A 25,595-nucleotide genomic window follows, 5' to 3' on the forward strand; every position below is an offset into this window, starting at 1 on the left:
CTGTGGGAGGTTTAGCTTGGGATTAGGTATGGTATAACAAAAATTAATACATTAACCAATAAGTGTGAGCTGGCAGTTTTCTTTAAAAGTGCATAATATTTCATTTAAGGATCTACCTGTAAACCGCAAATGTTAAATTGATTCTCAGTTTTGCTACAACTTGTGCGTCTAATGAGTTTAGTATGCAGGTATAATTTGTGACACAAAAACAGAGCAAAGTCAGAAAGTGAAAAGTTATTAGCTGACATTTGGGATACCAGAAGTAAAAGACAGTTAAGGAGTTGGTGAAGTTAAAGAAAGATGCGCGTGTTTTCGCGCGCGGTACTGTGCGCTTGCGCGCTAGCGCTGGGCGGCGCAGTGGCAGCGCTGCCGCCAGCAACACTGGGCGACGTGGTTGCCAATGCCGCGACCAGCCTCAACAGTATGAAGGTAATATTAAGCCGAGCACTGACTAACAGTCCGCCGGACGATATCGGCCGGTCAGTTGTTCGGAACTGTCAAATTTTTATTCTAACTAACAGGCCGATATCGTCCGGCCGCCTGTTATTCAGTGGTCGGCTTTACAGCACAGGCGTGAAGCTCAAGATGCGCAAGAGAGCAAGAAGATAAGACATGTTCCTTTTCTCACAACACGTTTGTCATTACGGAAAAACTAGAGATAATATATTAAATGGTATTCCTGACATAGGCTGGTTTTAGTGTCACGCGGACCGTCTGTGCGAATCGCTTCGCACCGGACCAATATGTATTAAGTTAAGGGAGCGTTATAGAGTAAAAGCCGCACGGATGGTCGGACGGTCGTCCGCGCGGACAACTTTCTCATACAATTTGGCAGTGCGGAGCGATCCGCACGGACGGTCCACGTGACACTAAAACCAGCCGTAAAGGCAAGTAAATAAATTAAGTTTAGAGTGCGTGATAGGCTGAGTTTACGCTATATTTTACTCTACCTTGCACTTCTTGGGAATCTTGGGATTAATAATACCAAATACAAAGCTAAATATACGCTAAATATTTAGTGTGTGTATGAGTTCAAGACTAATTTCCATAAATTACAAAACTACTAACATAACATAAGACAATGTAACCGTTACAAATAAAACTTCGCTGCTTAGAAATTGAACAAGCATTTTCGGAGCAAGTAACGTCGCGTATTATTGCGCTATTCCCCTGACAAATATGTTCCAAACAGCAATATCCATTATTAGGCAACGAGAACTGTCCCGCATTCTTACCGACCATATTACACTCCCTTACGTAACGGTGTTTGTTATAAAGCGAGTGCTTCTTTAAACGAGGATCACCACCATTAATTCTGTTGAATTATTTCATCCAATGACAGGCGAAGTATAATGTGTAACTGTTGTATTGTATTACCTGCTTTGTATTTTGTATTGCGTATTCAGTGGATTGTGCACCAGCACATGCAGTAGGTATGGGATTCAGTTGAACGAGGCTGAGTAAATTATTTTTTCAAACTAATCGGCTTTTGGGAGTCTGTCAAATTAAAATCTTATCAACCACTTTTATTACTTAATGTCACCTATTTTCCAAAGTTCAATTAGGGTGCAATATGGTAAAAATAAGTACCTATATACCTACGTTATACGTGCAGTGTATGAAGATGGATGTGCAGCCGGTGTATTATAAATGGCTTTATCCACGTGATAAAAAACTTTCTCTTTTTAACGCCGTGGGATAGAAAGTGACGGACACCTTTTTATCACGCTGTCACGTAGACAAGAACGACCATGATATCCATTCTGGTGAAAGAGAATATACCTAATCGCAACGTTGTAGGTATACCACTCGGTTGCTAGATTACTGTGTTGCTGAGGATTTTTCATTTTATTTTATGGCCAGTCCATCTCCACTTTTTGTTGGTTTATTCGGGATAGAAATAGAACATACCTAACCTAGTCAGTACCTACATTTATGTCAATTCTGAAACCCTATTATAAGGCAATTCGGGCTAATTCGAATTGGTTCAGCTACGATTTCGATTCCGGTCTCAGAAACATTTTTTGCAGAAACTTATGAGAAGTTTAAACTTATGACAAATAAGAAAATACCCACGTTAATTGAGCAGTAAAGTCTAAGATCCGGTTTTTACTGTGACGGAAACGGTGATCTACTGACAACCTTGTGGCTCCATATACTTAGGTACTTACTTCATTGCGGTATTGCTCGGCGGTCCACTGATGCAACATCGCTTAGACTAATAGCTATAACCATTGTCAAAAAACGTATTTAACCACTCAAGGTTGTGATGGGCTTGAAATTAAAGAAGTGCCCGCAGTAGCTTGCTGTCGTGTTATTGAAAGGATTATGCAAAGTCTTGCTTAGTTGAAAACCTCTGCATCCATTAAGATACACAAAATGAGTACAATTTAGTAGCAACAATGTTTTATAGCACTTAGAGCCATTTGCACCATTGGGTTAACTCGGTTTTGCAGCTTCATCGCAGCCCGCAATCATAGATCCAAATCAAAACTACAAACTATATATATTATCTTATAAAGGTAGGTACGTAAGCGTGCCATGTAGCCCATGTACCTACATAACATACATTTATAAGCTTTTTCAGCTCGTCGATACGTACGAATTTAACACTGTCCATTTTATTCATTCCCCGCCCCTTGTCAGTTATTTCCCACCAAAGAGTGAACACCCAAGGACATTATTTATTCTTCCTTCGATACTGATCTGCCGACCGTGGGTACCGCTCACTTACTGAATAGGTGCACATGTTTCACCATAAATTCCCATATTCAACATCTAGGCTAAGTACGTCATTTTAGTCGCAGTTTTTCGCAAGTCCCATTGGTCCACATCCTACGTGTCTAATCGATTTGGTGATCTCGTTCGATGGACATTTGCAATAACAATAATAACAGGTGTTTCGCGCAACTTCGATCTTACCTGTACTATAATTATAGCAATAATACAGTTTGTAACTGAACGAAAAACAATTATTCAAACCCGTTAATGTTTAAACAGGTCACCCCGAAATTGCGAAAAAAGAAATTGACTCTCCCATAGGAAATTTCAACATCAGACCAGCAAAATGTATGAAACGTCCATTTTTTTTCCACTTTTCGGGGTGGGTCCCATACTAAAAGTTGCTCAGTATGACCTAAACATTACCGGGTTTGAGTAATTGCTTTTCGTTCAGTTATTGTACATACATACTGTATTTTATCCTTTTTTATGAGAATAACCCAATGAAGTAACACGGGCTGTTAAAATTACAATGACAGCCTTCACCCTACAGTGTTTTCACTGACTATCGAGGAACATAATTAAAATATAAATCAGCAACATAAACTTTTTTGGTCTCGGTGAATGATAAAAGTTCACTGACACTGACACCTATATAACTGCTGGGGGCTTGATTGGACATTCTTAATTGTAATTCTGTATAAGTACCTAGAAAGTGGGGCTCTTTAACATATAATAAGTGCTTAAACCATCGCGCAACGAAGACGTGGACCATACAATACAGCGGGATGGGTATGAAATTCGGCTCTCGAGAGCCTTGGCACATAGCGAATTGGGACAACCCTGTGCATGTTAAGTAATGTGTAACTCGACAAACTGTGACCCTGTTACAGTGAACACTTAATTGCTTTATGAGATAGTGAAAACAAAAGGTCAACGTACACTAGAAACGTAATTGTTTTAACAGCCAAAACAAGTGTAGCAATCTAATCTGTATGGTAGTAGTATAGGTCTCTTCGTGGTCGTGACCTCATGTCTGAGGGACGTGACTCCTATGGGTTATTCTTCCTACCACTGCTCTCCAGGCCTCTCGATCTTCGGCCATCTGCATTGTTGCCTGGAGCGAAGTCTGGGTAATATTTTGTACCACATCTGACCATCTACAGGGTGCACGCCCTCTACTCCTTCGTCCGTCGACACTCCCGGTAATAATGCACCTTTCTAGCGTGTCCGTGCCGCGTCTGACTGTGTGGCCGAAGAATTTGAGGACTCTTTGGGTACAGATGGTGGATAGCCTTGTGGTGATATTGAGCTCCTTTAAGATAGACTCGTTTGTGCGGCGTTCAGTCCAAGATATATTCAGCATTCTGCGCCAGCACCACATCTCGAACGCGTCTATCCTTCTAAGTGCCCGGGCTTTCAGTGTCCAAGTCTCGGAAGCATACAGGAAGATTGAGAAGATTAGGGTATGCATGAGCTTTATCTTTGTTTTGCGGTTAATTCCTCGGTTCCTCCAGATCTTCTCAAGTCGCTTCACTGCTGCTTTTGCCATCTGACCTCGCCTGACTATCTCCTGATCACAGTCCCCGTCATCGCTAATTTGTGATCCTAAGTAAACAAACTTGCGTACTGAATCAAGGTCACGTAGCTCGTTGGTTCTCTGTGGATGGCCGCTCCGGTTGACAAACATCAGTTTGGTTTTACTTCGATTGATCAGAAGACCATATTCTGCGCTGATGCGATCAATCCGGTCCAGTATATCGGCGAGTTCAGCTTCCGTCGAGGCTATGATTGTGGTGTCATCAGCAAACCGCAGATTATTCAGGAGGTAGCCGCCAATGCGTATCCCGCCTTGCTGGTTCTCTAAAACCCTACGCATGATATGTTCACCGATTAGATTGAACAATTGCGGTGACAGGATACATCCTTGACGCACCCCGCGTTCCGATTGGAAAGGTTCAGACACACACTCCCCTATCCTCACCCTGGATCTACCACTGAGGTAGAGGTTTTGGACCAGAAAGGTTAGGTGATCTGGCACCCCCATTTCGCTCATCACTTCGAACATTTTCTTCCAGCTGATGCAGTCGAAGGCCTTTGCATAGTCTATGAAGCACATAGCGGCACTGATGTTATGTTCCCTACACTTTTCTATCACCAACCTAATGTTGAGGATTTGCTCCCGCGTCCCTCTTCCTCTCACAAAGCCTGCCTGTTCTTGTGGAATCTGTCTCGCTATAAAGGATTCCAGTCTTTTGTTCAGGATGTGTAGGAGAATTTTGCTGGCATGCGAAATGAGCGAAATGGTGCGATAGTTTTCGCACTTGCGGGTAGATCCTTTCTTGTGCAGGGGCACCACAGATGATTCTGTCCAGTCTTCCGGCCACTGGCCGGTTCTCCAGACTTTTAGGCAGATTGTGTGAATAATGTTTACTCCTTCCGGTCCTAAGTTCTGAATCATTTGCGTGGTAACTCCGTCACTGCCGCATGCTTTATGCTTCAGTTTCCGGATGGCAGACTCTACTTCGTGCAGGAGGATATCGGGCTCCCTAGTAGTATAGGTAGGTATATTAATTCTGTTGTTTAATGTATTCCTGGTACCCCGCAAATCGCAATACAGGCGAAGCCTAGTGCCCTGCCACACTCTGTAATTTGTATTTTTTTGAAATAAAGATTTATTTTATTCTTATTTTTTTTAGGTACTAATAAAATATTAAACCGAAATATACAGCTATACCGCGGGTGGGCCCTGTACATGTAACTCTACCAAATAATTACAACTTAGTTTGTAGGTACCTACTCGTCCTCAATTATAAAGATAACTTTTGGTTAACAACTTTTAAAAATGATGAGGTCTTCAAGTTCCTAGATATTTTTCATACAAATGAATATAGGTACCTTTTATAATATACTAAGGGCCAGTTGCACCAACCACATTTCTGCCCTGCTTATTGTATTAGCAGTACTTGCATGAAAAACTTATTCAAAGAGAACAAGATAAACAATTGCATGATATTTCAACTGCGATTACTGCATATGTTGTTAGCACGGCAGATTTGACAGACTGATCAACGTCAGCCGGCGCGCCCCAGCGCATTACTATGAAACTTTACATACATAAAAATTTAGCGAACTCTTTAACGATACGAACAGTTTGGTGCAACCGACCCTAAGTGTTGTGTTGGTTTGTGAATATACACTATCATCAACATCATTGTAATTGACGTTGCTTGTCACGCTTTAAGCATACTAAAAATCAAAATACATAAGTTATTTTTAAAAATCGCTGAACAAACAAATTATATTTATTTTGGCGTGCCATAAAAAAATCACATGGGTAGGTACGCGTTTCTATGTGGTTACATGACAATGGCAGGTAGGTACATTACATAGGTACTTAACATTTTGCGCCTTGTTAATTTTTAAGTTGATTAAAGTGATACCTACAGAATGCGCAAATATATATAATAGGGAAATGCACCTTGACATTTAGAAGTTCAATGGATGGAGTTTTGAAACATTATGTAACTTTTGGAACGGCGCTGATGTTACAATACAAGCGAAAGAACCAACAAATTCGATTATCAAATCTCTACGTGGTGTATTGAGAAAGTGCAGTAGGCTGGCACTTGTTATGTAGGTAGGTAATAGGTATGCAAGTAGGTAGATATAGATAGGTATCTGCGTATTATGAAAAAGCAAGGTTAGGTTAGCAGGTTAGCATGGAATGGAACCAACGGTCATAGTTTTTTTAGACCCTTGGCTCCAAAGCAGCATAAACGCCTTAGGAGCATTCCATGAAATTGTCTACCGTTGTCCCGTACAAACGCGAAGTTTCTGAAGATTTAAAGGTATAAGAGTTTCCTTTTCTATGACAAATGGTCAAAAATATGCACAGAAAAATAATGGCCTGGTTTAAATGCCGAGAAAAAAGTCGCAACACAGGAAATAAAATGCGTTTGTACGGGACAGCCCGTGGAATGCTCCCTTAGCGTCTCTTGAGCGTCTTATAGTTTGTTAAGATGGTTACCTAATAATTGTTTGATCTAAACGGGAGTTCTAAATCGACAGCCCATAGGTAGGTACACGCACAGGAACGCCGTTCGTGCCGTTTCTTATGGTTGAACTTCCCAATATTTTTTTACAAATAATTCGTTTAGATTACTGGGTTTCTGCGAAAACCGCTATCGTCTGACCTTTCATATAAGAAACTCATTTTGCATTAGACTGGTCATGTTATCCTACCATACGATATTTTCGAGGTTCGAACCCACCATTTACGCGGTATGAAAGCCTTATCGTTAGACTCCTAGCGCTTTAAAACGTGGCACTCTATACTAGGTTGCACCAAACTGTTCGTATCGTTAAAGAGTTCGCAAAATTTTTATGTATGGAAAGTTTCATAGTAAAGCGCCGGGGCGCGCCGGCTGACGTTGATCAGTCTGTCAAATGTGGTTGGTGCAATTGGCCCTAGTAAATATAACTAACTAGTTTAAATCATGTAACTTTAAATCAGATTGCCTAGGTATGGGAAACGGCATAACTTAGACATGATACGATGTAAGATCGGTACCTACGATGCAGCGTGAATCATTTTATTCAATCCCTGTTTTGGTCGTTAACGTTAATATTACCAGAGTTCTTCCTCCAGAAAAACGATAATGTTAAGGCAACACAACGCAACCAGCCAGCGCATTGCTATCATACTTTGAATATTTTGATTCTCACGAACCCTTTATTAAGTGGATATCTGGAGCGTTGCGGTCATGCGGTGGGCCACAACTTCTTGGCTGTGAGATAGGGCCATTTATCTGACCAATACACTTTCGTCACGGATTTAAGCCTTGCTAATACTTTAATAAATACTTGGGAAACGGATATCAAACCAGATATTACAGATATACCACACCGAAAGCAAGCCTTGCCCTCAGTAGGTATGCTATACCGAGCAACCAACACTTTTGGAATTTCACATTGCTTTTGAAAAGTGTGAAAATTTTACTTAAGTGGATAATAATACGAGCAATATAAGTGTAAGCGGTTCGGAGTCTGAATGTATGTAATTATCTCATCGGCATATGCCAGGTTACACCTAGCGTGTGGTAGGGAAGCTGTTAAAATCGATTTAATGATGATAAAGACAGTGATTTAAAGATTTTTGACTCGCAAATTACTCCGAATTATTGTACTTAATTCCAAAATAAAATTTACAGTGAAATAATTACCTGCAAATGAACTGAATAAGTGTAAACTTGTAATTTACATGGTCCGCGTAACGTAATATTGGTATCAGGTAATAGTTGTGTTACATAATAGACGTGTTTCGAATATATTTTGATTTGAAGGTTAACCTATGAAACTAGGTCTACGACACGACGTGAACGCAACTCAAAAAGGCGTCGGCCCCATCAGTTAAGTTTATGAGTCCACTGTCACATAACTGACATAGGTAACTTTACTACGTTCGGTAGGCTACGTCAACTGTTTTAGCTCTTCTAATCGCCACTTGCACCATCACACTAACCCGGGGCTAACCGTTAACCCAGTGTCAAACTGTACTGGTAAGTACTGGTGGGAGAAACTCACAATATAATTTGTTGTCAGGTGACGGGAGCATGGCGTCGGCTGTCGAGTACGGTGAGCGAGTCCGTGGGTCTGAAGCACGCGCTGCGGCGGCTGCAGGCGGTGCCGGCGCGCGCGGCGCGGCTGGTGCACGCGCTGGTGGACCGCATGCGCGTGGGCGGCGGCCCGCTCGTCTTCACGCAGCACGGCGCGCTGCGCGGCCGCCGGGTCGTGGCTAGGACCACGCAGCAGACGCCCTATTATAGCTTTAAAGGCATTAGGTTTGTTCAAGATTGAAGATACCTTTTTTTTGAGGCGCTGTAACTGAAATCCCTCGTTTTGGTCCCGAATTCAAACTAGCGCATCCTCCAAATGTGGAATTTACTTTTCAAAAGTAGTGGATTTCCAGTCAGGTCAGGTGTATTTCCATTCTCGGTCAGCAGGTCAGGGGACGGGCACAGATTCCCATAAACCTTTTAAATTTGATTTGTAATGTTTTACAGTCAGTATTAATAAAGTTTTGTTATTCACTCGGTGACAAAGTTTGTTTAATCCTCGTGCCTTTAAAACCCTTCACAACGCTCAAGATTCCACTTTTCGAACTACTCGCTACGATCGTTCAATTTTGGAGTCTTTCGCTTGTTCGGGTATCAATATAGAACGAGAGGTATGTACAACTCTGCCCCCTCGACCCCTCGTAAAACAAATAACTATTGTCCGACCAGATACGCGCAGCCGCCGCAAGGCTCCCTGCGGTTCCGGCCGCCGGCGCCGCTGGAGCCCTGGTCCGGCGTGCGCGACGCCCTGGAGGAGGGCGCCGTGTGCCCGCACCGGTTCATGCTCTTCGACACCTACAAGGGCGAAGAGGACTGCCTGTTCCTTAACGTGTACACGCCTGCTCTGCCGGATAAGCTTACTGGGTAACTACCTAACATTATGTATAATTCAATTCTCACTAGGTACCTACATTACATATTCATTGATAAACTATGACGCGTTGGATTAAGACGTCATTACCCCGCTTCGGTTCTTGCTATTTCAACACCTAGTTACAAGGGCGAACAGAACCGCCTGTTCCTTAATGTCTACTCGCCGGCTCTGCCGGATAAGCTCACTGGGTAACTATCATTAATTTATTCAAGTGTTAGTGAGAAGCAAAATGTTTGAGTGAGTGAGATTTTTGATATACATATGCGACCAATTCACCGTGTTGTAGTTGAATAATTATATCCCGCTTTGTTTAAATTTTAAAAGATGACTGTGTTGATTTGAATTCTCATTTAGCGATTTTATGAAGCGGGTCGTAGAATCCTTTTCCGTTAAGAGTTTTCCTGCTAGATCATATTATTTTCTCTTTATTTATTATTAATACTTTATTGCACATACCGTATAGTATAGTAAGTACCGGTCAACCACTGGACCATAAAGAGACGTTTGTTGAGGTGCAGGCTTTGTACTGTATTACATTTTACATTACATTTTAGGTAATTTTATTAAATCAAAGATTACTTCTTGTAGTATACATCTAGGTATGTAGTTAGTGGGTGTAGTTGCTTGCTTAACTTATGCTATATATATGACCTGACAACAGTGTAAGAACTATAAAAACTCTATACCCATTCATTATCCTACTGAACGAGAACTAGGCATTTCATAATCGAAATGGAAAACCACGAATGTACCTGAGTCATAATTACCACAGAGCCTTATCAACATGAGTCATATACCCACATACAGGCCTCATACCGGGTCAGTGTTTCATAGCAAATATTTCGAAACATCCTATTTCTAAAATACATACTTACATGTTTTTGCGGATTCAAGCGTAAATCGAAGACTTTCTAGAAAAGAAACTTTATGAATTTGCACTATAAGAGCGTTTTCGCACTGTCCGATCCGATATCGGATAGGTAGAAGTAAAATGATAACATAATGTTTTTTCTGTAATAATTATTTAATAATTCCGATATCGTATTGGAACTTCCGATCATTTCTCCATGCCCGACAGGGGTCCACTGCGTCGTATATGTATTATCTATGTCGTGTAAACATAATGTTTCCAGTGAATTATCAAATCCGAAGCGCTGGTGGCCTAGCGGTAAGAGCGTGCGACTTTCAATCCGGATGTCGCGTTCAAACCCCGATCGCACTACATAATGAGTTTTTCGGAACTTATGTACAAAATATTATTTGATATTTACCAGTCGTTTTTCGGTGAATCTTGGGATTAGTTGTCAAGCGGACCTCAGACTCCCATGAGCCGTGGCAAAATGCCGGGATAACGCGAGCAAGATGAGTGAATTATCAAATCCAGTGTTATTTAATGGTTGGATTTTACCAAAGGTACAATCCAAAACTGGCGGTGATGGTGTGGATCCACGGAGGCGCGTTCGCGGTGGGCTCAGGCAACTCGTTCCTGTACGGGCCGGACCATCTCGTGGGCGGCGGGGTGGTGCTCGTCACCTTGAACTACAGGCTCGGAGCGCTAGGGTTCCTGAGCCTGGGGAATGAAGAGGTATCTGGCAACATGGGCCTTAAGGTAAGTACTTCACTCACAGACAAAATGTAAAACCTCAGGATAGTTAGTTTAGCAAGCGCGATGCTTAGTTAAGTTTCTGTTTACATTTTGATGCAACCACAATCTGCGGGATGCAACAGCACCACTTTACTGCAATTAGATATGAACTTACTGTAATCAGATATGAACCCTAAAAAATTTGCTACCTACCTACTACTGTCTCATTTTTAGATTGCTGACTGATATGTACATTTTTGGTTATTGTTCAGGATCAAGTGATGGCATTGAAGTGGGTGCGGGACAACATCGAGCACTTCGGTGGGGACCCCAATAAGGTTACAATCTTCGGGGAATCCGCTGGCGCCGCCTCCGTGCATCTCCATATGCTGTCGCCAGCGTCAAAGGTAGAAGAATCTTCTGAATGTTGCATGTAAATATAGCTCTCGAAATTTGAAGACACAAATTAAACTATAGACCGACCGCAGGACTCATTTAAGCGGTCGGTCTAACTGATGAAATATGAAGATATGAAATGCCATTTTTAAAAGACGCTGAGAGTTTCATGTCTATTGTTGTGTGTAGTACAATGTACGAAATTATTAAGTGCCCGACCTTCAGCATCTGAAAGTTCTGTAACAATACGTTTAGGTAATGCTTAGTAAAAATTCAATTCAATACTTTGGTGGACATATTAAAAATAAGCTAATGAAATCTTAACTCTAACACACCAACTGTTGCAACAACAGGGATCCATAAAATATAAATATAGTGCAGCAGAAGTATCAATTGTATTTAAATACAGTAGGTACCTATAGATCATATACGCGTGTCGACATGGATTATTTAGCAATAATATAATGCGAAAAAGCCTACAGTGTATATTCAATTTTCAGTCTTATTTGCTTGGCATTAGGTCCAAATTATCAACTGTAATTACCTGTATTACTAGCGACGTCACGTCTCATATCAATATAGGTATGAAAAGGTTAATTACTAGGTACTTACTATTGTGGATTGATCACGTAATTGATAGACTTAAATAGGTACTTAACTACTTAGGTACCAAACAGAAGTCAATGATTAACCCCCCTATTCATAAACGCGCTACAAACCTCAATAAGGACAAACGATTATTAGCTAAATAATCGTTTATCCTTATCTGTCATTTTGACTTATGTATTTGTAAGAAAAGGATAAAACATAATTTAACTAAATCAGGCCCGTTAAGTTTTATGAATAAGGGTAAGGACGTAATCATTAATGAGCTATACTTTTAGCTAGTTATATTTTATTAGCCAGGGGACTGGGTTTATATCTCTTAGCCCAGTATTTAGTCATCGCTTTCACTCAATAAAATCAAACATTAACAAATAAAATATGATTGCGAATACATATATGTATAACTAATTGCGAATTTGATTAACGACATTATCTAATTGATCCGTCACTTAATAGTTATTGATATAAGTTGTTGATTTAATGCATTCGTCACAATTAATGATTAAAGTAATTAATTTAAAAGCATGTCAGTATCGAAGTACGTCACTGTAGGATTCAAGGCTGATAGGTATAATATGCAATAATTTTAGCTATTTAAGTACCTAAATTTTGTATCTTTAGGTCATATTTAAAAAAGAGTAAACAAATCTAAACGGCTTCTTAAGCCAGTTGAGGGTAGTTCAGTAGATAAAAACATTACATGATTAAATAATGTAGGTTAAAGTCAGGTCGTTCAGTGACAGATCCGGATGGTATTGTATTTGGTTGGTTATTAACTACCCGAAAATGTACAAATTATTTGTTTGCTTTTATTTAGGTAGGCTAAAGATACAGCTTAAATAAAGGCGATTCAGATTCGTAATTATTATAGAACATATTTATTTTGATTAACAATTTTCAAAATCAAACTGAACTGAGGTATCCTAATCGTATATTTTAGTACCTAATGTACCTATGTACTTACTACTTAGTATAAGATGTGTCTAGCGTGCCCGTTAAAATATCAGTCAACTTACTCAAACTGATTAATTCATCGTTTTTGTTCAATTTATGAGTAAACATCCTTTAATTTAATAATGTGATGGCAACTTGTCATTTGGGTCAATTTCTGAACACGATTTTTTTTCTGTCCGTGATGAAAATCGCGGGTTAGCATCAAATAATACTTACCATTTTTTTTTTACATAAAGAAGCCACACTTTCACACCGGGTTCCATATGAATTCACTGATTATTTGGTTTTTAGAGTACACTTAAAAATACCTAAAGGCTCAAATTACTACTCCCGTGCCCTGTCCGGAATCTACTTTTGAGCATAATGAAAAATCCTACGAAAAATTCTACATTAGTATCACTAATTTAGTGTCAAATACTTAAACTAGATGATATTTACTATCACTGAGCACATACACTATTAACTTCATTGTGGTAAATAACTCGTGATCGAAGTTTAAATTTTGTCCGAGCGCGCGAGTAAAATTTCGTCGGCAAAACTCAAAGGGCTCTCACAGCCGACGTCTGTATCTGAACCGCCTCGTGTCCCGCCTCACCTGTACTGGCAGTATTCGGCCGATTCTCAAAGCAAGCGGATGTACGTCAAGCCGCGGCGTGATCGAGCAAATCGCATAAGTATTTCGGAATCCGGGTGGGCGACAATTTTTTTCTAATTTCGATGCCCCTTATAAATTTTATTTCCCACATAGCTTTTCAAAAACAATTGTCATATTTAGGAGCCCTTTATGTATCTTTATGTAAGCGATAACATAACAGTTTGGTTAAACACGATTTAAATTTTTGGCGAATTTTTTTATTACGAATTCTAATTTCCGTGCCCTAATTCCCATAGAATATTTACCTAAAACAGCTGATTAAGTGGCACGGGAATTAGAAAGTATTACATTTATTGTCAATAAATTTTTAATTGGGGGCACTGTAAGTTAATTGGCAATGTTTACGTCATATTATTATTACATATATATATTGGCATTGAATATATATTATATGTAATAATAATATGACGTATATCTTTCTATTTTACATTTAAGGAAATCTCAGAGAATGTACAAAAATCTATGAACGGTTTTTTAGTATAAGTACTATAGTACATACTTACAGGGTGGACCCGAATAATACGGGCAATTTTAATACGTAAGGTAAGGTGGGGTAAGACGACACTGGGGTAAGACTATCACTTGTATGGAATCCTCGTACTGTTAGTCTTGCGCCACCTTACCTTATTCATTTATCATATTATAATATTAAAATATTATATAAACATAAAACTATTTTTGGAATTATTACATATTATCATACCCGTACCTAAGGTTACATGAAACAAAATGAATCAAATTTACAATGGTTTTATTTTGTAAATTTGACAGCTGACAGCGTAAGCCGTATAAAGTTTAAATATCTGGGAGACCGAGCTTTGCTCGGAAAACTTATACCTACCTAAAAACTCAAAAATGCGCGTTTTCCCAGAGACACCTAGCTAGATCGATTTTTCATCCCAGAAAACGCCCATATATGATCAAATTTTAGAGCTGTTTCCTAGATCCCCGAAATATATACAAGAATTGCTCGTTTAATAGATTAGTTGTTATAAATTAGCTTTTCTAATAGGTACAAGAAAAATTAAATATATCCTATTCTTACTATATTATAAATGAGAAAGTATCTCTGTCTGTCTGTCTGTTATCTCGTCACGCTTAAGCCGCTGAAACAATATCATCTTGATAATACATATTTGGCATGGAGATAGTTTGAGGCCTGAAGAAGGACAAAGGATCTGGGGGCACGGCAGTGCCGCCGCCAAGTCGAGCAAAACAACGTGGCACGGCCGTACCATCAAATCTCAATAACATTCTATCTAAATAACATTTAATTTGAGCATGTAGTCTAAGAATTAATACACTTTAAAATCCCTTTAGTTTTGTCACTGGCACAATCACTCTCAATCAATATTATTTTAAGGTACCTCTAGCATACCCACAAGTTCCAAATTTGAAACGTAATTAGGTTTTAGCTTTTTAAGCCAATAAAAATCTAAAAATACTGCAATATTAGTCACGTTCTAAAGATAACTGCATAATTAAGTTTGTAATCCTATAGAAATATATGCGATAACAACGTTACCTTTTAGTTCTTACAATTAGTAGGGAAAGTAAAGGTACACTACGATGGACGATGTGAGTATGAATAAAGATGTATTATGATATGTATATACATAGTATCAGTTCAGTATGGTATGGGTATGTTTACCCGAAAAGAAGGACAGCCTACAAAAAGAGATGGGATCATTTCAATTCATGTAAAAAGATGCAAATCTTGCAACGCAGTTCTTCTACTCTACTACAAAAAAGTTTTGGGATGTAATGTGAAACCAAGTCGGTTATTTTAGTCAGTGCCAGGGGGTATTTTGTAAGCAAGTTTTTTTTAGGAAGATTATGATATTTTTGAGAAATTACTTAACCAACCTACACTTTGAAGATTTTCCCGCAGGGCAGAGACACCCCGTATACCTATGTGTAAAGTAAGGCGGGGTAAGACTAACTTAGTTTATTTTGATCGGGGCAAGACTAACAGTATGAGGATTCCATACAAGTGATAGTCTTACCCCGGTGATAGTCTTACCCCACCTTACCTCATATGTGTTCAAACAATTTTTTGGGTTATTAATTTATGAAGGCAGCATATTCGATTTCTTCAGATTAACTTACACAATAACTTCTTCTCACTGTGCCCCTATTTATTTCTTAGTATCATTTCCTATAAGACTATAATTTCCTATTTCTTAGTATCATACACCTTGTACCTATCTACATGCAGATACATAGTGACACTTTTTAATGAATAGTTTTGTATGTAAAGGCGGACAAGTTTACGAAACTACTCAAAGTATTGTTTTGAAATATGTACATTTTACTAAGAAAGAGAGATTAGTTGCCATTAAAATAAAGGAAAGGATTAGTCAAATACGTAGTTTTTAGTGTAACATACTTTCGTAGATTTGTCGTACGAAACTAAAATTAAAGAAGGTAAATATGTCCGATGCCACTTCAGTATGGTTGCAGTATATTATTGTAGATTAAAATATACATAAATAATAGTTTTAAGTACCAAAATAAGTTAAGAAAACAATTCCCGTGCCGTGTTCTAATTTCCGTCCTAGTAAAATCTAATTTCCATGGACACACTAATTCCCGTGCCCTGACCAAAATTTTAAATTTAAATAACTTTTATAGTTTTATGAATATTTTTATCCCATAAGAAAATTAATATTTATTATATTTTTTATCAAATTCTCAGCATATTTTTTTTTGTGTAATGTTGGTATTTCAAAATTCCATGGAAATTAGATAAAAATGCTCGTTTGGTGAAATTGACCCATTTGTCGTTGTCGCAGGGTTTATTCCATGGCGCGATAGCGCAAAGCGGGCTGGCGACATCGCCGTGGGCGCTCGCGCACGACCCGCAGGAGCGGGCCTTCGAGCTCGGCCGGGAGCTCGGCATCGTCACCAACAGCACGGCTGAACTGCTCGGTGAGTGGGGATGTTACGAGGGCTAGGCTTTGATTCCGGGTTCTCACTAATCGGTATACCTATAGAATAGACATTAGGCCATCAGAACTTCATGACTAACTATAAGTATTACAGATACGCATGACATATAAATAATAATTAATAATTTAGCCTACTCGTATATCCCTTTATACATTTTTTTATTAATTATACAATTTTTAGTAATAAAAGCGTGCAGTAACAAATATGGCTTATGATGACAAAAATAAGGGAAAATTTTTTTTTGTCAATTTTGAAGGGGATGTATGTAAATAGGTGGTTGATGGTATAGATGACCACCAGGTCGAAAGGAGATATACGAGTACGTCCCACTGCTGAGCACAGGCCTCCTCTCAAGCACGAGAGGGTTTGGGCTATAGTCCTATAGTCCCCACGCTAGCCCAATGTGTATTGGGGACTTCACATACACCTTTGAATTTCTTCGCAGATGTATGCAGGTTTCCTCACGATGTTTTCCTACGATGTTTGCATGACATATTTTTCAACTGCTGAAAAGACTTTCATCATTGGCCACAGCATCTTTGCAGATGACAGTTGCAGCGACGAAAGAAGGTCTTTTGAGGAGGTAGTCTACAGCCTACATCGACTGCGAAAGAGTTTTATATATCTTGTTTATTTACATACATCCAGGTTACCTCCGAGCGACTCCAAGCGAGCTGCTGGTAAAGGCTGGTGCGCGACTGGCGGGCGCGCCGGGCAAGTCCGCCGACCTGGAAAACACCGTGGCACTGCCTTTCTTGCCCGCCGTAGAGCCACAGGTAAGAATACTCTTCTTGTAAGGTAATGCTAATGTTACCTTAGATCGAGGTGATGGTGATGGCAGACGCGCCTTGCAAGGCCGCTGGGTAAGACTAATACTGACATAGAACACATATAGCAACTGCCTTTCTTGCCCGCCGTAGAGCCGCAGGCACAGAATAAATAATAGTACTAGGTACAGAAGACTCACTCTCTAACAAAACGCGTCTGTCACGATCAGCACAGATATGGCCGCTAGGTGGCGACAGCGCCACGCGCGGCATATGGCAAACCCCAAAATTGGGGCCGAACGGATGGACTTTTAGCTACCTGTAGCAAAGCGACGAAATCGCGGAGTGAGCCACGTCTGCCGCAGGTTAGACTTTAGTCCAATCAACAAAGTTGCCTGTTATCATCTAAGTCTCCGCCCGAATAAGTGATTTATAATTTCTCTTTGTAGCCCATTGTCCATCAGGGATCCACAAACGTAGGCACAGGTACGCGCATGATGTTCCTTGTGATATTGGGAAGTTGTGAACTGCTAACTATTTTCCGTTACCTACCTCACGGACTTCAGCAATAACAATCAGTTAGGTTAGACGAACGTAATTTCGTGGGTCCTTTACTGACGAAAATCTGCCAAAGAAAGTCTTTATTTTAAATGAAAAATGTCTTCGGATGTATCCTCTTTAAACTGCGTCCAAACGTTCCCGTGCAGGTGGCCGACGCGTTCCTGACGGAGCACCCGCGGACGCTGCTGCCGGGCGCCGACGTGCCCTTCCTCACCGGCTACAACGCGCACGAGGGCATCATACTTTTCAGGCGTAAGTTGTACTTGTATAACTTAGTCAACATAGTTGAAAGTAATACGCTCCAACAGAGGACACAATCAAAATGAATTGATAGTGTGATATGATATAGGCCCCAATCATGAAACATTTATGTTTAAGTAGAAGAAGCTATTTATTAAGGATCTATTGCAATTAGATTCGGTTATCCAGGTATTCGGCTTTCGGTTTTCGAAAGTTATATACTGTAGATAGACGGATAGCAAAAGATGCCGGAGCTTACGTGGCAACGTATAATACCTACCAAATTTTAGAAAATCGATATATTATATATATATATATGTAAAATTTTTTGAAAATCAAAAATGGTGGGAAAAAACGCTGAGATAAAAAGTTAAGTCGAGTTGAGTTGAGTCTAGGTTCAAGGGTCTACCGAAATTCACGTAACAATTAAGCCCACATTATTTAATTTACAACAATTGCGAAATATTATTGAAAAATAGCTCAATATCTTTCAAGGTAACAACGATGCAAGGAAAAAGCTGATAGTTAGGTAACAAATAATCAAATAATATTATAAAATTCACTCAATCACTTGTTTGTCTGACCTTAGGCGGTTTGCACCTTGATATATATGACCTTTAAGCTTTTATTTGCGTACTAAGTATGTTGTGAAATCCAAAATTACCACTAAACGATAAATATAGAATGTGATTGTCACACAATCAAGCACAATCAATGTAAAATTGAATGTAGGTAATGTAGGTATACAACATCGTTAAGTACTTACGTTTAAAAAATGATATAGTTACTATTTAAATACCTACCTATACATATTGTATTGACTAATGTACTTTAACTATACTAAACTTATCGCACAAACAATAAAATTAGAAATGACGGATTTAACGCCTTAATAAGGCAATCTTCACTGTTTTTCTGCGCGAGTCCTTCACACGGGTGTACTATCTAAATGTGTGTATAGGCATGGTATAGGTTATTAGGTAACATATACGATCGGTAACACACCCCTTGGTGAATTTGCCACTAGGCCGAACCTGTTTACTAACGGACCATGATTCTATAATTATACATAAATCTAATTAATAAATTAAACAGTTCCATAACTTAACATATGAATGATATGAAGGTAGGACCAATATGAACCTATAGTTGTTAAAATGTTGTCAAGCTCTACTAAGAAAACTGTTTTAATGAAAATGTGTTTGAAAGTGTTAACGACTTCACGATTCACGGCTACACGGACGATATCGCTGCGAAAGCTGGAGATAGTGGTTTTACAGTGTACTATTTTTTTTTATGTGCAACTTAAGCTCTGTAAAATGATACCTCACTTGACCTATTTAAGTATTTAGTATCTTTGAAATTTTCATAGCGTCCGGGTTAGCCTTGTTCATAAATAAAATCATAACTATTCCAAATCTCAAATCGATAGCGTAAGCAGTTCTCGAGATATCTAGCGATGTGACAGACAGACGGACGGACAGAGTCGTACCATAAGGTTCCTTTTTAACTATTTTCCTTAAAATATAACAATGCTTTTTATTAAAATACGTACTTACAATACGTTCCACTCATTAATTTCTGTATTGTGGTATTTTGTTGTGCCAAGGAAGTCCACTAATAAGTAGGTTGATAGCATACCCGTATTGGCGGGAAATCCTTGGCGACGTTTCGCAAGTGAACGGAACTGCCGCTGCGGTCCTTCCGCTGCCCGCCTGTCCGCTCTCCTATCCATAAACATTGCTTGTATTACCTTGGAATTTCCAAGGTATGTAATGGTAAGGCCTTGTATTTAGGCTAGACTCTTCGAGCAACACCGGCTTCCGAAGACTAGACTAGACGTTACTAAACGATCAATTAAGTAACCCGTCAATTACAAAAGCCTACAGATGAAGATCACCAATTTTAGATTAATAATAATTTTGTAACTATATATTATATATTATATTATATGAAACGTCTCGTCTACACCATCCTATTTGATTGGGCATAGCATAGGTAATCGAAATCAAGAGGAAGAGGCATCCGCAAACCACCAAGTTTCAAGCCGGTCCCATATTGGGGTACTTACCCTTCTTCAATTGAGGAGGGATTTAATTTTTTTCGAGCAATGGTGTAGTGTAGGCTTAGAGCCAGCGTAAGGCGCAGCTTTAGGTACCATTCGTTTGATGTTCATAAGCTAAGCTCATTGTAAAATATGCCTACCTGGAAAATAAACTATTAATTAGGTATATTTATCATTATCACCCACACTACCAAAGCTAGTCATATTGTGGAAAAAAATATCGTCTAATATTAGGTACCCCGCCAACCAGGTGAAGTTTTTGGCTTGGGTTGGTGATGGAATGAAAAAATTTCACATGAGATGGACTCAATATTCATGAGGCCGATTCCGTTTTAACTATTTGGATTGGGTTTTAACAATACGAATTCAGTCTCACTAAATTCAGTCTCATATTACTCGCGTTATATTGCGCAGGCAAATTGTGTTACGCTTTGAACATGATGGGTAGATACGACTATTACTAGTATAGCACCGGCACCGGCAGGAACAGCGTAAGCAGGAAAATACCATTTTACGTAACCTCTTATCCAACACACCACAAACAGAACAAACAGTGCACCGTAAGGCATAATGGGAAGGCCGCTTTACGGATGTTATATGTCGTTCGCGAGCCCGTGACCACGTGCAGTGGGGCGCGTTAATACGACTTATACACTACAGAAACCACTGGTTACTTACATTATGTCATTCTGAATAACTGAAATGATGGCACACCGTATTCTTATCCAATTTACCGTGAAGTGAAAGTAAGCACCATACAATCACTGTCATACGATCGTTATGCTACCAGTATCTTTAATAAAACCTTCAATGGTAAAAATATTGCATTAAAAACCGACCAAGTGCGTGACGGCTCACGCATAACGGAGGGTTCCGTACCTTCATAAGATATGAAGATGCCATACAAGCAAAAGGTCGTACACTACGTACTAAATAAGAGCTCAAAACTGGTCATGTTTAAATCAGTTTTAAGCCTTTACTGAAAACTGTTTTCATGAAATGTATATGTACTTATTAAGCTATATTTTCTTTATTTTTAATTTTTTTGTACATTGGATTCAAAAGTTAGAGGGTGTCACTCTCCCCTCTTAATATACTTACTTACCTTACTTACCTAACCAAATATAACTACTCCCTTTAGATTTACCCTAAAATATGGCCATGTGAGCGTGAGCTAGAACCCCTCTGAAATGAACCGCGGTAACCTCAAATTCTTTTCTGAATATCAGCTAAATTTTGGACTTTAAATTTATTATTATTACCTACCTAGATTTTATAGAATTTATGATAATAAATAGTTAATTATGAAAGAAAGTAATTATTTAAAGGTAATCGAATCACAAAAATAGAAAACCATTTAGAATTTATTAGTGTTACGTAAATGGTGGTATAAAATTTACTATAGTGTATTTAAGTATTGCAGCATATATGACGTTATAAAATATATAAAAATGTTGTTGGTAAAATCTTGCTACGCCTATTAAGCTCCCGGGATAACATAGAAGTAGCACTCCTGAGGTAAGCTCTTTTACATCCTAGTATTTCTAGTTTAATTACAGTTAACTAACACCTTCTAAACGATGTGTGAATAATTCACACGTGCTACTTCGTATGCCCGATGCAAGTCTGGGAGCTCTTAGTCCGATTACAAAATCAATCGGAACACCTACCCTACCAATTAGCCGGAAGGGCTATGACCAGCACTTCATAACCTAAGCGCACCTAGATGACTATGAAAAGAAGTGCCAAAGTATCCATCAGTCATCGCGATTACTTATCTTTTTTTATATTCCAAAAGCTAGGGATGCTAATCCCTTAGTCCCATTCCCCAGAACTGATAACATAGTCAGAATTCCTAGTTCTCTAGATGTATAAACGAAGTACCGAGTTTATTTGCTAATTATTATGTTTATTGAAACTGAAATATCAAGATGAGCATTATTTCACTCAACTTTCCCATTGGACTACTCTTGTCTTGCCAAAGGGGTCCCTAAAACAGAACTAATCTTCGATCCTTCCATTTCAGACCAGCCTGTACTCCTAAACCCAGCTTGATATTTAAGTATTGATTATGAAATACCATGAAAACCTGATTGAACCACTCAGTACCTCGTCCCTACACCAGACAACCAGAAATAAAATATACAACTTTCCCCGTAAAAATTAAAAATTAAGAAGATTTAGACAGCTAAATTCTTTACCTTTTAAACACACATATTTTAGGATAAAAATACCATACTTTTAAACTCTCTAATAGAAATATATATCAACCATATAGAATTTATAGAGCCTAACTAAAAAGGACGCTAATAGACAACAAAAAGTGTGTGATTCTACCCTATTCCTACCCTTTGTCCCTAATCTAGTATATTCAAAGCATAGTTCGTTCTTACCATCGACCTAATGCTTTGTAATATACGCAAGTGTAGTCCCTACGAGAAGCTGTAAAGTTCGGCAGGCGAAACCGATAAGGCAACCTACAGGCCGGTGTATTTGGCTCCCCCTCCTACGCCCGCGGGCATGGTGGTAGGAAGTAAGCCGCCCTATTCCGTGTATATAAATGGATCAGTACCCGAGCACACACCCATACCAATCACGTGGAAAACTCTGCCGCAACAAAGACTGAAATTACAATACCAGTCACGACAGAAGCCTCTCCCCGCAACCAGCACCAGCATGAACTGGAGCACCGAAATATATAAATATATTTAATAGGAGACCTAGTCTCAATTACTGCCGATTTCAATGGGTAGGGATTACTCCCAATGACGCGCACGTGACGTCTCCACATCCATCTAAACAGTTGGACCTTGAGACTAGTGAGATAGTACATCTCTTATGTTGATATAAAAGAGATGCCAAGTCCTCTCAAACTTGGAACAAAAGACTCCCAACCATCCAATCCTTTGGCACCGTTAGGCGGAGTGAATGATTAGCAGGACAAACTGTCAGTCCAAACAATGATCTGGCTTTAAAATAGCAAAAACACCCCATAGAAAAACACTAAAATAACTAAGTTATCACAAAATTAAACTATCACAACAGAAAAATGAAATTTCCTTAAACACTGTCATCCATATTTAAAATTACGAGAATTTCTTCCCGCAAAACCAAACACAGACACAATTCTGAGTCCCAGCCACGCAACGACACTTGTCCCTGCATAGCTTGACGGCACTCAAAACACACAGTGTAAAGAAAACTTCACAATAATTAAAACTTCACAATAATTAAAACCCCACACATGGCAGTAAAGAATCTCCACAACAGTCCAAACTTAGCGTTACGGCGATCAAAAATCCCCGCAAAACCAAGCACAGACACAAATTCTAAGTTTAAATTTACCAGGATAATTCCAAGTAAAAACAAACACATAGAAAAAGTAGCAGAGATACTCCACTTACCAGTACTACGTTACACGAAAACCAGAGTCACTGCTAGTCCGGTCGAAGAATGGGGCATTCATTCTTCGACCGGACTAGCAGCTCCGCACCGGCCTTTTATACCTTTTACTATGGCGACATAACGGCGACTAAATGGCGACGGAGTGGCGACTGAACGACGACATATTGGCGACATATTGGCGACAAAACGGCGACATAATAGCGACTTATTGGCGACATAATAGCGACAAATTGGCGACATTTGGGCGACATAACAGCGACAAAACGGCGACTTAACAGCGACAAATCGGCGACATAATAGCGACAAATCGGCGACATAATAGCGACTAATTGGCGACATTTGGGCGACATAACAGCGACAAAACGGCGACTTAACAGCGACAAATCGGCGACAAAACGACGACTTAACAGCGACATATTGGCGACAAAACGGCGACTTAACGGCGACATAATAGCGACAAATTGGTGACTTATAAAGATAAACATTATTCCAAAAGTACCAGGATACCAGAACTGCAGAAGAGATCGTTCACCTCGGACAGGTGACAAGGTTTGATTCAAGAAGAAAGATCTTAAGTTTCAGGTTGTTTTACTAAACCATATGTCCTAAATTTTAAAGTTCACTTTCGCTTGCTTCAGATCAAAAATCACGTCCCTTTCTCTCACACAGTTTAGAGGTAGACAGAGCTCTTTTCATTGATATTTACGCACACATAGACATAAGCCGTGTATTCCGAGTAGTCCGTTTGAGTAGACTTTAATAAAAAGGGAACGTTCGAATACTCTCCGCGCGCGAATTTTGAAACATTATTTTACTTTGGGATTTTCTTTAGTTTATTTCTGAAAGGTGTTCACATATGGAAGTATTTTATGTTTATTAGTATCAAATATATTATTTAAAACACCCGGAATCTAGAGGATTAATTATTATATTAACTTATCTTACGAATATTAGATTTAATGTTTCGGAATCATACTAGGGCAGTGAAACGGAACGTCGAGCTGTCATTTATTAAAACATGAAATTAATTACTTTAAATTTCAATTGTTAGAATTATGAATGATATACGCAACTGATGAGGACTTTAGTACTACAAGGTATTTCTTTTTAATTTCTGTGTTTTACAATGAAAATTGAGGTTAAAACTAGATGATAGGCATACGTCTAGTCACAAGGGCAAACATTTTTTTAAATTTCGAAACGGTTATTTTTCAAAAGTAGGTATTCATTTATTCAAAAAACGTTTTTACAAACCTCAAAGTTGTTTTTAAAGAACTATCGAATGATGTGGCACAATTGATTTACTTATAAATATACAGTTTGGAGTTAAGTAATAATTTGGTAAAAACAAATTGTCCCAGTGTAAAAAAACCAAATTTATTTATGTCAGTCAGCGTTCAGCAAGAAACATTACAAAAATTAATTGCCAAACAAAAATAGGCGATTGCAGAATGCAGATGTATTAATGCAGATATTTATCATTGAGCCGAAACATTTTACATTAGCCAGAGACGGTGTCGCAATGTGTCAAACAACAATTATGAAGCTAGTGTTAGGTTGCTCAACGTTTAGTGACCCTAGAAATTTAAAGGTGGACTTGTGTGGAGTTGTGACGCACGCTCCTCACGACATTTATGCTGCCCAACCACGCAAAACAGCCGTAACATGCATTGAAATGAATTCCGAATTTTCAATGTTTTTTTATGTTGCTTCATATAATATTTCACCCATTTTCTCTTTTCAATTTTTTTTTTAACCAATCGCAATACCAAATTCCGATTTTTTTTCTAGTAGGTGGTAGTACTACCTACTATATACCTACCTGAGGTCCTTACCGGTCACTTAACTAATCAGTGGAGAGATAAACATACAGAATACGCTAGTAGCAAATCTAATACATTAAGGTTATTGACTTCAAACCCCTAAAAATAGACGGCGGTTGCGATGACTATAGTTCTTTCATGTTCATTGTCGTGAACTAATTAAGAAATATGGAAAGTCGGTGCAATAGTCGACCGCCGCAATAGGCAATTGGAGGCTAACCAAACTTTTTTATTTTTTAGTTTTACTTAGTACCTTACACTGAAATTCCTTATAGTTCGTTTTTTTTAGCATTAGAAAGAACTTGCAAGAAGGTAAGCGATCTTGACATGTCTTTTAATTGAAAAACGCTTTTTAAAAATCAAAAACTATTAC

At 38.9% G+C, this 25,595-nt stretch overlaps 1 protein-coding gene across 1 annotated transcript in view; it reads left to right on the forward strand.

The window, feature by feature from the left end:
• The first annotated feature begins 220 nt into the window (after positions 1 to 220).
• The window catches only part of LOC134673343 (venom carboxylesterase-6), a 35,856-nt gene continuing 10,481 nt past the window's right edge, over positions 221 to 25,595 (forward strand). The window contains exons 1-8 of the mRNA XM_063531308.1: positions 221 to 429; positions 8,326 to 8,564; positions 9,009 to 9,203; positions 10,627 to 10,822; positions 11,071 to 11,205; positions 16,205 to 16,340; positions 17,010 to 17,137; positions 17,836 to 17,941. Coding sequence (XP_063387378.1) covers positions 301 to 429; positions 8,326 to 8,564; positions 9,009 to 9,203; positions 10,627 to 10,822; positions 11,071 to 11,205; positions 16,205 to 16,340; positions 17,010 to 17,137; positions 17,836 to 17,941 — 1,264 coding nt within the window. The 5' untranslated portion in view covers positions 221 to 300. The remainder of the gene's footprint in view (positions 430 to 8,325; positions 8,565 to 9,008; positions 9,204 to 10,626; positions 10,823 to 11,070; positions 11,206 to 16,204; positions 16,341 to 17,009; positions 17,138 to 17,835; positions 17,942 to 25,595) is intronic.

This window comes from Cydia fagiglandana, chromosome 18 (assembly GCF_963556715.1).
Source record: "Cydia fagiglandana chromosome 18, ilCydFagi1.1, whole genome shotgun sequence".
NCBI classification, from domain to species: Eukaryota; Metazoa; Arthropoda; class Insecta; order Lepidoptera; family Tortricidae; genus Cydia; species Cydia fagiglandana.